This window comes from Bufo bufo, chromosome 11 (genome assembly GCF_905171765.1).
Source record: "Bufo bufo chromosome 11, aBufBuf1.1, whole genome shotgun sequence".
NCBI classification, from domain to species: Eukaryota; Metazoa; Chordata; class Amphibia; order Anura; family Bufonidae; genus Bufo; species Bufo bufo.
In genome coordinates, this window is record NC_053399.1 from 11,754,241 (window position 1) to 11,770,928 (window position 16,688).

A 16,688-nucleotide genomic window follows, 5' to 3' on the forward strand; every position below is an offset into this window, starting at 1 on the left:
CTGCAATTGCGTACCTACTCGCGCGGGTTTGTTGCAATGCATCGGGACGCATCCGGACCTAATCCGGACACGCTCGTCTGCAAGGGGCCTAAGTGCAGTCTCTATCAGATTGATGGCGCTGTGCTTGTTAGGCTAAGAGTGCTGCAACAGCTGATAAGTGGGGGTGCCGGGAGTTGGACCCCCACCAGTCAGCTACTGAGGACCTACCTATCCTAAGGGCATAAAGATGGTTTCACTGCATGGCCCTGTCAATCAAAGTGCAGAGGGCGTGGCAGTTGCAGAGAGAGCTGAGCCTCTAGGTGTAACGGCAAGGCCCCGTTGCTCCTAGAGGCTCATTTGCATATATTAAAACTTTGTTTTCCACAGTAATGCGGGCACATATGAACATGGGACCAACACAGACGCCTTCAGCTGCCAAGTGCACATGTAACAGGTCAGCCAGTGTCAGAGGGACAAATCTGCTGACAGGGGTTGTCCCGTTTGGTCATCCTTCCCGGACGTGTGAATGGAGCCTTACACGGAAAACAATTTGTGCATGGGCGTAGAGCACGGCGCAGGCACAGATCTTGCGCCGTACACCACACGCAGCCCCACACTAACATTTTAACATCACACATCAATTAATAGGCGTCCTCTAACAACCGATTGATGGGGGTCCTGATACTGGGCGGATAACAGCACCGAATGGCTGCTTTTCAGCAGAGTCTGTGTTTCATTGAGAGAGGTTTACCGATTCTCATTGAAGAGACAGTGATTGTATGGAGACTTATTTCGTAGCAATGCTCCATGCAAATCAGCTCATGCCAGCAACTCCTGCAAAGGGAAGAGCGACCCATGCGTAGACCGCTGTTTCGAGGCTCTTGTCACTACAGGGCAGGGTACTGGTCGGCTGGATGAGACGCCGGAGACGCAGCTCCTAGGTGGTGGCGCTCTGGTTTGGCTGTTCAGTCTGTTGATGGCAATGAACCTGCAAGGCCCCCTAGAGCAGGGATGCTCCACCTGCGGCCCTCCAGCTGTTGCAAAAATACAACTCCCAGCATGCCTTAATAACTGTAGGCCGTCTAGGGATGCTGGGAGTTGTAGTTTTGCAACAGCTGGAGGGCCGCAGGTGGAGCATCCCTGCTCTAGAGCCAGTGGTTCCTTCCTGTGGCACCCTCTAAAATGGCCCATAGCACTTAAAGGAACACTCCATGCAAAATAGATGCGCCGTCCCTTGATTATTGCAAGGCTTGAGGGGGCGGAGCATGACACAGCAAAGAGAATAGTCACGCTCCGCCCCCTGTTGGCCTGCACAACCTATACCAAAGCGTATCAGATTCGCCCAGAGCAGGCATGGCCAACCTGCGGCTCTCCAGCTGTTGTAAAACTACAAATCCCATCATGCCCTGCTGTAGGCAGACTGGGCATGCTGGGAGTTGTAGTTTTACAACAGCTGGAGAGCCGCAGACTGTTCCTTCGAGGGCTCGTTCGCAATTGGTGTTAGGGTCTATTCACACGTCCGCAATTCTGTTCCGCATTTTGCGGAACGGAATTGCAGACGATCCGCGGATCCGCAAAACACACACGGACGTCTGAATGGAGCCTTAGGCTTCTTTTAAAAATGTCCATTGTGTTTCAGGAGGAGAACAAGAAAAATGAGAAGTGCGGGATCCGTAATGGACCGCGCTCGACAAGCTCCGGTGACTGTATCGGGGTCCGTTGGGTTCCGCCAATGTGTGCTTTAATGTCAACTGTGACAAAATCCGCGATGGAGCCGCAATCTGATCAACGGCTACGGGCGAGTCTCGAATGGCGGATCTTATATACAACTGCATATTATATGGGATTTGGGAAAATATATGACCCCTTCCCATATTACTTTATTGGATTTAATACATTGAATTTGCAAGTGTTCTTGATCCTTTCTTTAAGGTAATTCACGACATCTCAAACTTTTACAATTAAAATTAATTCAATTAATTATGTAAATATAAAGTTGTGGTGGGGGGTACAGAATGTGAACATGCCCCCCCCCCCCCCTCCGCAGTCAGTTGGTAGCTCCCGGGCTGGCTGTCACACGCGGTCAGCTGACCTCAGCGCGGGCGTTCCCGAAAAGGTGCGAATGCGTGCTCGCGCACGCGCGGCCGCCGCCTGACGTTGCATCTACGTGCGCGCTCCCCGCCTGGCTGAACCGCCGGTGAATGATTTCTCCCAGCAGCTCCCGCGGCGGCCGCCTCCTCCTGCGCTCCCCGGACTGAACATGGCGTTCACGTTCGCGGCCTTCTGTTATATGCTGGCCCTGCTGCTCACCGCGGCGCTCATATTCTTCGCTATATGGCACGTAAGTATCCGGGACTGGGCGGAAAGTCCGGGGATGGCGGTGCTGAGCTGGCTTCTCTCCCCCCCCCTCCTCCATTCCGGGTGCAAGGTTCACACTCTATCCCCACAGTGCCTGCTCTCCCTCAGTCACAGGGCTCGGAACTACGACTCCCAGCATATTTTTCATGAGGAATGTCCACCTGTTACATAGTAACGAAGATTTCCCCGCTGGCTGGGACTTGTAGTTCTTCAGCTGTAGTCCAGATAGGCGGAGAGCTTCCTGTCACAGCTTTGATTTTCAGTTTTCAACGTGCTTGGTGTGCTGGGATTTGTAGTTCATCACAGAATATCTTTTATGCTGCATACTGTTTGAGGGAACTACAATCCCCAGCATCCCAAACTAAGTGGCATATAATAGATTTATTAGAGGCGCCAAAACGTGCCGTCCTTATTCATCAAAGATTTTCTCGTGGTTTTCAGGATCTCTGCTTGCTGTTGGTGAAAGGGGGTGTTATCCTTGTTTACATCTAGAGGATGAGCCCCTATGTTTGGACTCGGCCCAGAGAATCCTCTAAGGGGGGGGAGTATACATGATTACTGCCTCCATTGACATGAATTGGAGCTTCTCTGTTGATGTTCACTCTCTCAGGGTTTTGCGGGGGTCTCCGCGGCCAGACACCCACTGAACCGACTCCTATCACAGAAGTCCTATTTAGGCCTCATGAACACGACAGTTTTTCGGGTCCGCATCCGAGCCGCATTTTTTTGTGGCTCGGGTGCGGACCCGTTCACTTCAATAGGGCCGCAAAAGATGCGGACAGCACTTCGACATCTGTTGCTCTGTTCCGTGGCCCTGCAAAAAAAAATAGCATGTCCTATTCTTGTCCGTTTTGCACTAGGCATTTCTACAATGGGCCGCCAGTTCCGTTCCGCAAATTGCGGAAGGCACACGGGCGGCTTCCGTTTTTTGTGGACCGGAATGGTCGTGTGCATGAGGCCTTAGGACGAGGTCCCTGATGTGTATAAACCTGGAGAGAACTAAACCGAGCCCACATCGCCTCTTCTAACTTGACCTGGGAACCCATGTACGACGTCCGTGTTTTCTGTATCGCAGGAGGTCGTCAGTAGTTGCTGACTGTATGGGTTATGTGACTCTTTGGCTGCCATTGAAGCATGGTGGCTCAGAGGTTAGCACTGGTTTCTTGCAGTGATGGGATCCTGGGTCAATTCTCGGCACAGCCGCAGCTTTAGGTTACTTTCACACTCTCGTTTTGTATGGATCCGTTCAGATAATACAGCCGTTCAGAACGGATCAGTTTGTATTATCTTTAACATAGCCAAGACGGATCCGTCTTGAACACCATTGATAGTCAATGGAGGACGGATCCGTTTTCTATTGTCAGTGAAAATCTGTTAGGCTCAGTTTCATCAGACGGACACCAAAACGCTGCAAGTAGCGTTTTTTTGTCTGTCTCCAAAGCGGAATGGAGACGGAACGGAGGCAAACTGATGCATTCTGAGCGGATCCTTTTCCATTGAGAATGCATTAGGGCAAAACTGATCCGTTTTGGACCGCTTGTGAGAGCCCTGAACGGATATCCAAAACGAAAAGACAAAAAGCGAGTGTGAAAGTAGCCTTAAACTGCTCCGCGATCTTCAGCTCTGCTGAAAGGACACAGCGGCCAGCAGAATTTCGTGTCCAAGGCTGGTCTGAGCCATAGAGGACTTACAGCATGTTATTCTTTGGACCTTGTCCTGGCGTCATAGACTGTTTGTTTCTCTGTGACCCTCCCTCGTTCAACTTTCAGTAGCATCTCGGATATTTTTGGTGATCACTTTATGCAGTAGAGCGAGTTTACCACATGTCCCTCTAGTGGATATTAAGTGTAACTGCATTGCCTTTTGGTGAAGGGAACCCTTGTCCAAACGCCCTATTAGGGACTCTATTCGCACGAAAACTGCTCAGATGGTGCAGGCTATCCATGTACATGCGTACCTGCTGCACTCACTGTGGCAGGCACTAATTGCATCTTTCCTCCTCCCTGCGGGATACCTAGCGTGTATCTATACTAGGGCTGCAGTAAACGATTATTTTAGTAATCGAGTGTTCTAATAAGAAAAAAATAATGGACTGTTTTCCTTTATAAAAACTCATCAGACCCCCTCCAATCATTCCCCAACACCCTTCGTTCCCTCCTGTGCGATCAGCCCAAGTGCTTTAGTTCCCCCAGTGCCATCAGCTCCTTTATCCCCCAGTGCCATCAGCCCCTCCATGCCATCCATTGCCATGTCCTCCCTGTCCCCCGGTGCCATCCATTGCCATGTCCTCCCTGTCCCCCGGGTGCCATCCATTGCCATGTCCTCCCTGTCCCCCGGGTGCCATCCATTGCCATGTCCTCCCTGTCCCCCGGGTGCCATCCATTGCCATGTCCTCCCTGTCCCCCGGGTGCCATCCATTGCCATGTCCTCCCTGTCCCCCGGGTGCCATCCATTGCCATGTCCTCCCTGTCCCCCGGGTGCCATCCATTGCCATGTCCTCCCTGTCCCCCGGGTGCCATCCATTGCCATGTCCTCCCTGTCCCCCGGGTGCCATCCATTGCCATGTCCTCCCTGTCCCCCGGGTGCCATCCATTGCCATGTCCTCCCTGTCCCCCGGGTGCCATCCATTGCCATGTCCTCCCTGTCCCCCGGGTGCCATCCATTGCCATGTCCTCCCTGTCCCCCGGGTGCCATCCATTGCCATGTCCTCCCTGTCCCCCGGGTGCCATCCATTGCCATGTCCTCCCTGTCCCCCGGGTGCCATCCATTGCCATGTCCTCCCTGTCCCCCGGGTGCCATCCATTGCCATGTCCTCCCTGTCCCCCGGGTGCCATCCATTGCCATGTCCTCCCTGTCCCCCGGTGGCATCAGGGCAGCCCCTCCCTGTCCCCCGGGTGCCATCCATTGCCATGTCCTCCCTGTCCCCCGGGTGCCATCCATTGCCATGTCCTCCCTGTCCCCCGGGTGCCATCCATTGCCATGTCCTCCCTGTCCCCCGGGTGCCATCCATTGCCATGTCCTCCCTGTCCCCCGGGTGCCATCCATTGCCATGTCCTCCCTGTCCCCCGGGTGCCATCCATTGCCATGTCCTCCCTGTCCCCCGGGTGCCATCCATTGCCATGTCCTCCCTGTCCCCCGGGTGCCATCCATTGCCATGTCCTCCCTGTCCCCCGGGTGCCATCCATTGCCATGTCCTCCCTGTCCCCCGGGTGCCATCCATTGCCATGTCCTCCCTGTCCCCCGGGTGCCATCCATTGCCATGTCCTCCCTGTCCCCCGGGTGCCATCCATTGCCATGTCCTCCCTGTCCCCTGGGTGCCATCAGGGCAGCCCCTCCATGACCGCCCTCACCGTCACATACCGTACACCTGCATATCGCCGTCACAACAGAGAACAGCGCTGGACAAAGAGGTAAGTATAACGTGTTTTTTGTATTCAGGAGCTTCTCCAATATTTTTGATTATCTCTCGGACAAGCCCTTTAAGGCCTCGTTCTCCCTTACTTTGGTGAATACTAGCCAAATACGGAAAAAGATGCAGAACTTTCCAGTCTTTCTCGTTTAGGTTCCATTACTTACTGATGCAGCTACCTGTGTGAGTGAGCCTGTGGGTCCCTTTAGGCGCCCATCAATGATATTTTACTAGTTGATCGTTGCTCCTTATGAACGCTCATTAAACCGATCGTCCCATTATGTAAAACATTTCCATGTCCGTTACACGTCTGTGAAAAAATCTGTGAAGCATATTTCACGGATGCTGCTCAGCTGAAAATTAAATTCCAGAGCATCTTCTACCGGTGGTTAACGAAAAATACGGATGTGATTTTCACGGACCCGTAGACTTTAAAGGGGTTCTGCAGTTCGTCAATAAACTTTGGATGTATAAAGTAAAACCGTGTGACTCCCAGCAATATACAACAATATACTACGGGGTTCTGCAGTTTGTTTAAACTGATGATCTATCCTCTGGATAGATCATCAGCCTCTGATCGGCGGGAGCGCTGTGGCCTTCACACTGTTTACCGCAGGCACAGCGACATCACGACTAGTATCAACTGGCCTGGTTGCGGCTAAGCTCCATTCAAGTGAACAGAGCTTAGCCGCGCCCAGGCCAGTTAATACTAGTCGTGACGTCACTGGGCCTGCGGTAAACAGTGAGAAGGCGCGGTGCTGCTGGAGCACCGCTTTCTTCTCAAACAGCTGATCGGTGGGGGTCCCGGGTGTCGGACCCCCGTCGATCAGATGCTGATGATCTTACAGAGGATAGATCATCAGTTTAAACAAACTGCAGAACCACTTTAATGGACGTGTTTGTTCCGTCTCGCAGACTAAAGTAGCGCATGTCTCTGTGGTGATTTTTTTTTAATTTATTCTGAACCACGGTCAGTAACAAAAAATACTGGTGTGTGCACAGACACATTAAAGTAAATGGTTACGTGCACTGCCCGTGAAAAACGGAAATGTGGACCAGGCCTTTGGGGGCGGCTTTGTGCAGCCCTCTGACTATGGAGGACTAGATAGCAGTCAGCACAGGCCAGCCATACACCCAGCAAATAAATGGTAAGAAAATAGATTTTAGGTGAAGGAATGTTTCTTTACTTGTACTTATATTATTTTCTTTCCACAGATCATCGCATTTGATGAACTGAAGACAGACTACAAGAATCCTATAGACCAATGCAACACGCTGAACCCTGTAAGTCACAGACCACCTTATTTGCTGTCATTTGTCGCGCTCCGTTCTTGCTCTGTCTGTGATCTTTGGTGTCTGTGGCAGCTGCGTCATAAAATGGGGCGATGTGGTGACGGCAGAGGAACTGTCCCACTTAGCAGCGTTGAGCTTGTAGAGGCTGTCCTACATTGTGGGTGATGAGATTGGGTGACAGGTGGATCGGCAGCCAACACCTGGTGTAACATTTCTCTTTCCTGCGTAACGTCCATTAGTGGAGACGTGGATCTGCCTGAATTTTCATCCCTCCCACCCCTGCTTTCCCTAGAAGATGAGAGGTGGCAGGTTATGGGGCAGCCGCTTATCTCCTTACTATAACATACACAATGATCTAGGTTCAGCAGGCTTTAAAGTGTCCTGAGGGTTCCACTAAGACAGTGATGGCTAACCTCCGGCACTCCAGCTGTGGTGAAACTATGACTCCCAGCATGCTCCATTTATTTCTATGGCGTTCTGAGAACAGCCAAGCACGTGTACATCTTGGGAGTCGTAGTTTTGCCACAGCTGGAGTGCCGGAGATTAGCCATCACAGCCCTAAGACATCCTCTCTTCATACATTACGTCCACGTTCTAGCGGCAGTGTCGGCTAATTACAGCTTAATCCCGTTCACTTGGTTAGGGCGAAGCTGCAATATCCGGCACCATGGCATGCAGGTGGACGGCCCCATGCGCACAGGGAAGATGCCGCAGCGCTCACACAAACCGATCCTGGAAGATGCCTTTTATCCTCTCCTTTTCACCAGTGTTTATTAAAGGGGTTAGCTGCAATTTTTTTTACTGGTCCGCCATCATGTCATTAAGCACTTTAACAGTGATAATGCTGAAAATATTACTACCAGGCCAGCGCTGCACGCTCCAGTATAATTAGTTGCGGCCACTTACTGGTTCATGTGCTGAATGTACAGCATGTGATCCGGGAAGCGGACACAATCTAATTACATCAGGGAGCACAGCGCCGGCCTGGTAGGAATATTTTCTGCATTATCACTGCTTAATCACATGAAGGGATTAAAAAAAATGTTGCAGATAACTCCATTAAAAAGGTTGCCCCATCTGGGACATTGATAATATAACAGCATTTGGAGTGCTGGAGTTTGCTGATCCCTCTGCTAGGGTCCTAGTGTCAGATAGGTACGGGTCCCTGCTCCTGTCTAGAAGATTGGGCCCCTGAAGTGAAGGAGAGCACACTGAGCAACATACTCTCCTTTCTTCACTATGGGAGTTGCCAAAACCGCTTGCGCTGCTATTTTTGGAAGTCCCATAGCAGTGAATGGAGAGCGCAAGTGCGTCCACCTCTGTTCACTGCTGCAGGACTGCTGAAAATAGCCGATCCAGCTATTTTTGGAGTGTATGCTCGGTTTGCTTCGTGGGTCCCACATTGAATAATAATGCACATAAAAGTCATACTCACTCTTAAAAAAAATATATAAAAAAAAATCCTTTTATATAACTTTGCTTAGAACCTATGGATTCTGCTAACTGGGACGGTCCCTTTAAGTCGGACTGGCGCGTATTCTGCCGGTGGGCTGAGATGTGTCGTACGTTTTCTGGTTGTTACTCTCCCTCTCGCCGCTCTTTTACACTAACATTCTTTCAATCTGCTTTTTACTCTGTCGCAAACAAAAGACATTTGAAAAGCTGAAAAAGATTAAAAGAGTGAAAATTGCACTGAAGGTGTGTACGTTCCCTTCACTGTTCAGTCCCCACATTTTTGTTTTTAGGAACATTTGTTTGTATGAATATTTTCCTCCATCTGCCGTACGTTTTTTTTTATTTTTTTCCCTGTTTAACATGCCTGATCCATCCGCATCCTCAGATTTAGGCCTCATGCACACGGCCGTGTTGCGGCCCTCAATATGCGGGCACCGGCCGTGTGCTCTCCGCATCACGGATGCGGACCCATTTACTTGAACATGTTCTATTTTTTTGTGCGGACGGATCACGGTCCCCTTCAAGTTGAATGGGCCTCGATCCGTCCCGGGCCGCCGCACGAACGTTGCCCGTGCATTGGGGACAGCAAATTGCGGTCCCTAATGCATGGAACGGCCGCACAGCGGCAGTGTGCATGAGGCCTTACATCTAACCTGTTTATCTGCTGACATGGAAAAACTTGATTTTGCCTGCTGACTTAAAAGAAAAACTGTTATCTGCCTTCAGGCTTCTCCTTTAAACCCACATACACCCCAAAAACAAAGAGGATTCAAAATTCTATTAACCTAATTTATAATGAACTTCTTTTTTCTTTTTTTTTTTTAAGTGGATCTTTCAACATCGGGGGGAGATACTGAGCTCATGGGCTTAACATAGAGGACTGGTCAGCTCTCCTGTGTGTGGAGTAATGTAGTATAGAGGTCCTGTTAGTTTTTTTTTGACCTCTCTGCTTTTAGGAACTAATTGCATTCTCCATAAAAATAAAGATGGAGTGATTTATTATTTTTTTTATATGTATATATTTTATTTTTGTAACTTTGCATTGTGCTGTTCCTCCGTTATGTACCCCTAGAAATGTTCTGTAGAAACTAACATATTTGCATTCCCCAGAGGAATAATAGAGTAGTTACAAAAACTGAGCCAAAGTTGAGTCCAGATGTTATGGTAGCTTCTGCAGCAGATTTTTGCCAAGAACCATTGTCAGAGCTGCAGCCGATCCATAGCAAGATGCACCGCTAGGCCCTATAGATTATAACAGGACCCAGACTGTTTCCGGCGAGCAGCAGCACTAATGACGGCCCGGATCCTTGACAGGTCCCATTAAAGTCAGTGGGCTCCGGCGGGGAAAGGGAGGGTAGTATCCGGCTTCAGCAGCAGCTCCTCTATTATTCCTCCGGCTGGCTGTTCCTCTGCTGGAAGATTTTAGCACTAATATTTTGGATCAAAATGAAATGCCTTAAAAGGTTTCCGTTCTGAATTTTGCTATTTTCTGTTATAAGCATGTTATTATAGAAAGCTATAACGGAATTGAAAACGTCGATGTGGATCGATTCCCCCCCCCCCCCCCTTCCTTAAAAAGTTATGAAATGTCTCAATAGTTACATAATATCTGGAATCCTTTAGGTTCAGCTCTGTTTATCAATACATAGTAACCTAGGGGAGCACAGGGTAGTGCCCCGCCAGCACTGGGAGAAATAATACCGCTGTGATGTAGCTTATAAGAGTGTATTGTAGGCAAAAAGTCCATGACCAGGACCCACTTTTCAAAACTTTTTTTTTTATATATAAATAGAAAACTGCCCTCCCTGCTGCCTCTAACATGCATCTATAATGCGCTCGAAATCTTCAGAAGGCATTTCACAGTTTGATCGCGCGTCATTGTCACACTTATTATACTTTATAACAAGACTTGACATCACTTGTGAATTGACTTCACCATCGTATTATTCACCGTGAGGCTATTAATATGCATGGAAAGCCGTGTGTGATATTAACCCAGGAATGTGCACGATTCAGGGGTTGTGTTCTGTGCTGACACCAAGGTTCAGGGAGCGCCACAGGCTGCCACGATTCCCGGGAAGGGATACGGTTGATGCCTCGCATGTTTTAAACCCGTTCCCAGCAGCATCTGGAGAGATTATGTGACCGGCGGATCTTCCTGCAGCAGGATTAGGGCATTTCTGCCTCCCCAGCTGTTCTTGTATTACAGGTCTCTGTGAGCGGCTGCAGGTTTTACTAGAATGTTCCAGCCGGGTTGATCTGTATAGAATCTTCCTATCATTTGGAATCAAACAGTCAAAAAAATATCTCCAGCACAGGATAAAATGTTTACATTATGACCATTAGTTATTGGGCAGCATCTGATAATCCGGCACCTCTGAGGGTGCACCTCTGCCAGATAGGAGGAAGATGCATTTTGTCCTCACTTCTAATAAATACAATTACTGTTCTGAAGGGCCGGAGTCATTAGTGTACAGCAGTTTGTAGGGTGACTTCGTAGGTCTCCACTGTCAGTGCCTAGTGTGAATAGGATGCAAATCTGCATTGAAAACTCTGTGCAGACCAGACACTGAAGCCAGCTTAATTGTGAGTGCAGCTCTGGAGTATAATATAGAATGTAACTCTGGATCAGTACAGGAAAAGTCATGTAATGTATATACACATGGACTGCGACAGCAGAATAGTGAGTGCAGCTCTGGAGTATAATACAGGATGTAACTCAGGATCAGTACAGGATAAGTAATGTATGTACACAGTGACTGCACCAGCAGAATAGTGAGTGCAGCTCTGGAGTATAATACAGGATGTAACTCGGGATCAGTACAGGATAAGTAATGTATGTACACAGTGATGATACCCCAGTGCACATTATGTATCACACAGCCTGTTTAATGTCTGTTACCGATATTTCATGCATGCATTTACACTGTTTTCCTGATATCTCTGCAGCTTCAGGCACAATCAGGTTTATTCCAGAACTGTGTGTAATATGAGTTAACCATTTGTCCTTATCGGCAGTATCGATCTTATTATAAGCTGCAGGCAGTAATGTAGTATATAGTATGTACTGTTTTTTTTTTTTTTATACAGGAGCTCCTATCTGCAGGAAGGCTTTGACCTCAGATTTGGACACCTGTGCTCAGCGTTAGGTGTAGGCTCCCTGCACATCTTGAAGGGAACCCGTCAGGACCTTTATTCGAGGGCAGCATGGTGTAGTGACAAGGACCCTGATCTCAATTGTCTTTTCATTAATGTGAAGTTGTTTTTGAGAATACACAAGGGAAAAACTGCTCTGCAGCAAGGACTCCAGTGAGTATCCGTGACGTGGGCTCCCACCGCCCTCCAGAAGCTTATGGCCAATCTGCAGCAGAAGAGCCCCCCGTGGGAGCCTATGTCAAGAATACTCCAGACTCCTTCCTACACAGCAGATTCTGTCCATGACTTAAAATTACGGTACCATAACTTATTACCCCTAAAAGTGGACAGCATCTACACCTAGCAATGTGCAAATGGTGTAGAGAAGGAAAGGGTCGCAGGATCATGTACCCGCAGCCAGCTCCAAAAGGGGATTTGGGACTACTGCTGAACACCACTTCTCTTTGAGGTCGGTGGAGTTCCCACTTCCCCCACCAGTGTTATTCTCTGACACATTGCAGTTCCCCTTTATGTGTGTACTGGGACAAAGGGCTTATGGTGCCTAGGAGGGGGCTTCTCTGATGTCTTGTGTATGGAGAAGTCTGTGGGACTGATGTAAATGTTCTCTTGTCACTCTCTTGCAGCTTGTGCTTCCCGAGTATCTCATCCATGCGTTCTTCTGTGTCATGTTTCTGTGTGCAGCAGAGTGGTTAACGCTCAGTTTAAACATGCCCCTGTTGGCGTACCACATTTGGAGGTAACGTACATTTCTCACTTGTATGACCGTCAGAACATTTCCTTTCTTACTGTACAAAAACTGGAAGGATGTAAGGTGCCGTGACCTGCAATCTGTGGCCTCCCAGCTGTTATGAAACTGCAACACCCAGCCGAGCGCTGTAGGGGCACGCTAGGAGTTGTAGTTTCACAACAGCTGGAGAGCTGCATCAAGTGCATCTAATCACGGACACAAAAATCACCAGAAAATGTAATTATTGGGGTTCCCTGAGCTTTAGGGAAGGCCACCAATATTTAATCAGCGAAGATTTGACCAGGGGCACCCCCGCTAATCGGCACAATTCAAGTGAATGGGACCAACCGCAATACCAGGGACAGTCATTACAAAATGTTTGTGCCTAGTAGTAAAAAGGAAGGCGATGTGGTGGTGCGATATGACCCCGCCATAAGCTTAGTAGTGGAGAGGGGGGGGGGGGGGGTGGACAGGCTCATAAAACCTTTTTAAAGAAATCTTTAGTTACCCTGTTGGTCATTTTCTATGGGCTAAAAATTTTGGAAGTAGCAGAAATGTATCCCAAAGACCCCAGATCTTCTATCGCCCATTTTGCAGAGAAAATCCTCATGTTTCGTGTGTGGATTTCACTCTATACATTCCAAGGGTGGAACTCACAACTGTTTGAAATGCTGTGGATTAGAAAATCTGCACCATGTGGATGGATTATAAAATCCCGTACAAATGTGTTGTACTGTAAAAAGGTTTATTTTTTTATTGTTATTGATAAGCCTCAGGATAAGTAATCAGTATCAGATTGGTGGGGGCCGGTGACCCCGCTGATCAGCTGTTTCAGGAAGCAGCTGGAAATAGAAGGTCCCGTCCACGTGTAGTGGCCATGCCGGGGGTACTGCACCTCAGCTCCCATTTAAGTGAATGGGAGGTGAGCTGAAATACGCTGGTGCCAAAAACTACAGTGGACAAACCTTCCATCCACTTTATAGTTTCCGGCGCTGACTGCTGCCCAAAACAGCTAATTGGTAGGGGTGCGGGGTGTTGGACCCCCACTATCTCACCACTAAAGTGAATGAGGATGCAGTACCACACACCACCTGTGGACATGGGTGGTGCTGTTTTTGTTATCCTCCACGACTCATTGAAGGTTTCTGTTCTCACTCAGTGCATAGTATTACTGTGACATTAAATGATCCAAATCTTATTTTAGGCCTCATGCACACTACTGTTGTTTTGGTCCGCATCTGAGCCGCAGTTTTTGCGTCTTGGATGCGGACCCATTAACTTCATTAGGGCCGCAAAAGATGCGGACAGCACTCCGTGTGCTGTCCGCATCCGTTGCTCTGTTCCGCGGTCTGCAAAAAAAAATATAACCTGTTCTATTCTTGTCCGTTTTGCGGACAAGAATAGGCAGTTATATCAATGGCTGTCCGTGCCGTTCTGCAAATTGCGGATGGCACCAGTGTGCGTTCCACAAAACGGTCGTGTGCATGAGGCCTTAAAATGAGAGTTTGACCATTGACATCTGTTCGGTCACACTATGATAGTCCAGTAATGTTCCCTCTTGTTTGCAGGTACATGAGCAGGCCGGTCATGAGCTGCCCCGGGCTTTATGACCCCACAACCATTATGAATGCAGACATCCTAGCATATTGTCAGAAGGAGGGATGGTGTAAACTAGCTTTTTACCTGCTTTCATTTTTCTACTATCTTTATGGGTAAGTTGTGTTTTGTATCTGTGCTTTAAGAGGTTGGTGCCAAGTTCTGTGCCATTAGCTATGAAAGCCATGCCCCTTGGGTCAGCAAGCCCCCCCCCCCCCCCCCCCATAAGAGTGATGCTGTGTCATTCAGCCTTCTCCCCCAACCACTGCGGTAGATTTCCTGACATTCTGCACCTGCGCGGATGGGAGGCACAAGCACACAGAGCTATTGGGACTAGGTATTGCAGATGTGCTAGCGGCCATCTAGCAACCCATGTCCTCAGCTCTATACACAAAATCCCGGTGACAGGTTCCCTTTAAACTTGCAGAATGGCCATGTGGACACAGAATGCACACTGAGTCATTTCTGTATATTTCTCTATTGCAGTGAATGGATCTGCATATGGGTGGCAAAAAAAAAACAGACATAGAAGAAAAAAAAGTGTGCATGAGCCCTAAGGCCCTGCCTTGTCCGTGCACTGCATTTTTGCCCATTCATTTGAACTGCAAGATGCTGCTATCCCTGCAGACCCACAGCAATTCCTAGTCCTCAGGTTACCCCTGGTTCAGTATTAGAGCTGTAGGTCCTTCATATATTTTATATGCAATGGAACTTGACGATGTATTTTTACCCATGAAGTCTGTATTATGCTACCATATAAAATCGAAATATAGTTTGGGTCCATAGCAACCTGTGGCGCATCCCCTTTTGTGACTACAACTCTCAGCATGTCCTTGCAGCTGCAGGCTTCACAACAGCTAGGAGCCACAGGTTGTAGCTACATTAGATCTTGTAAGGTCCATTCTACCGTAGAAGCTTTGATATGACTCTGAGCATAAGCATATCTTGTATTTTCATCCTGTCCCTTTTTTTCTCTCCCTTTTCCTTGCAGCATGATCTACGTTTTGGTGAGCTCCTAAGAAACATAGAAGACGCTGGTTGAATTTAATTGCATGCAAAGCTGTAAACACTATAGGCGTTTGATCCGACGAGATCCTACTACAGCGGCCAATGGGTTCCCTAGTCTGCGTATATACTTGATGGGGGGAAACAAGGCTTCCAACTTTTTAAGGGCCGTCACATTTTGTGTCGGTGGGAAGATGATTTTCATGTTTTACAAAGACTGGGAAATTGTGTATATATATCTTTCTTTCTGTTTCCTCTAAACTTGCTATTTTTTTGCCATGATATTTCTGCTTGTGTGAAATGTCCTGCACTGACGTTATTGACTTGGCCTCAATGGCTGAAGGAATTGGTTTCACGTCCAGTGCTCAGTGTGTGATTCTTTGAGTCAAGTTTTGCCCCTTTTTGTATGAACCTGTAGGATCCCTTTAGCAAATACATTTTTTTTAAATTTAAACATGCTCTATCTGCGCATTGTTTTTTTTTTTTTTGATTCAACTAGTTTGCCAGTCATCATGCGGCTTTGCAGATGTGTGACGTGGCCTGTGCCACTAATGACCCTAAAGCATGTGAAACAGGAATAACACATGCGTAGCTGCTGGACACTTCCTAATGCTGTATGTCCTTGCCTGGCAGGCTCAGGAAGCAGAAATTGTAGAATTTACATTAAGTTTACTGATCCCTTCCCATTGCCGCAGCAAACAGCTTCATGCAGACGTCACCATCACTGCTATCTGTGTCCTCCTCAGCAGATTATTGTATTACACGAAAGAAAACATACAGGTACATTATAAAGGAGTTATCCATTTATTGCAGTTTAAAGGGGTTGTGCCATGTAGACATCTATATGCCCCATATGGGGGGGAGCACCCCACCTAGTACATGAGCTACAGCAGACACACTGACAGCATCTCCATGGATCTGGTTGGCAAATTACTTACATTTATTAAATGCAAATTGATGGCTGGCTGCAGCGCTGTCTGCTTTCAGTGTAGGTCGTCTTTCTGCTTAAAAGGGGTTGTCCACTTTTTTAAAATTTATTTTGGAAACCGTTTGTGGCCTGAAAATAATAAAAGCACTCACACTTCCCATATACTCCTACAGCCAGTAATTGGCTACCGTGGTATATGGGACGTCCCTGACCACAGCTTGGGGAGAGGATGGAGGTGGCCTAAGAAAGTGACGTTAAGTGCTTTTATTATCGGGCATTTTCCAGAAATAAAAACACGGACAACCCTTTAATTTGGGAAATATTCACAGAATAGGCGACTATGCTAGTGATTTCTACATAACCAACCCATGCTCTGTGTGGTTTGGTCCAGTTGCGTCTGTCACAATGGCTATTTTCCCATCAGTGATTTCCCTATTCTATGGCTGCTGTGAAAGACCTTATTAGTCTAGCTAATTTACCTTTTTATTTATATTGCTTTGTATGCATGCCTCACATTTCCACATCCAAACACCCCAAATGCCTTTTTTTTTTTTCGAGTTCTGAATACAACAATGCAATATAATATACCAATAAACGAGGGACATGTAACATGTTCAATAACTTTACATCCTCTATTTGCACATTTCTTGCTGGGTGTTAGGATTCTGCAAGTGAAAGATTTTATAAAATTAGAGCGATTTTGATTTAAAGCTCATAGCAACCTTTCAAAGGTTTTGAGTACTAACCCCCCCCCCCCCGCCTAAAATGGAGAAGCCGACACA

The 16,688-nt window shown here is 47.9% G+C and overlaps 1 protein-coding gene across 1 annotated transcript; it reads left to right on the top strand.

The window, feature by feature from the left end:
- The first annotated feature begins 2,134 nt into the window (after positions 1 to 2,134).
- On the top strand, positions 2,135 to 15,432 carry CNIH1 (cornichon family AMPA receptor auxiliary protein 1). The gene is made up of 5 exons (XM_040411578.1): positions 2,135 to 2,320; positions 6,962 to 7,030; positions 12,274 to 12,386; positions 13,946 to 14,089; positions 14,965 to 15,432. The coding sequence occupies exons 1-5, from the start codon at positions 2,240 to 2,242 to the stop codon at positions 14,990 to 14,992; spliced, it is 435 nt and encodes a 144-aa protein (XP_040267512.1). The 5' UTR covers positions 2,135 to 2,239; the 3' UTR covers positions 14,993 to 15,432.
- The last annotated feature ends 1,256 nt before the right edge of the window (positions 15,433 to 16,688 follow it).

What these genes read in the sequence shown, in the direction of transcription:
- CNIH1 (XM_040411578.1), top strand. Translation starts at nt 2,240, where the DNA reads ATGGCGTTCACGTTCGCGGCCTTCTGTTATATGCTGGCCCTGCTGCTC. An exon ending in AATGCAACACGCTGAACCCT is followed by an intron (nt 7,031 to 12,273) that starts GTAAGTCACAGA and finishes ACTCTCTTGCAG; the next exon opens with CTTGTGCTTCCCGAGTATCT. An exon ending in TTGGCGTACCACATTTGGAG is followed by an intron (nt 12,387 to 13,945) that starts GTAACGTACATT and finishes TCTTGTTTGCAG; the next exon opens with GTACATGAGCAGGCCGGTCA.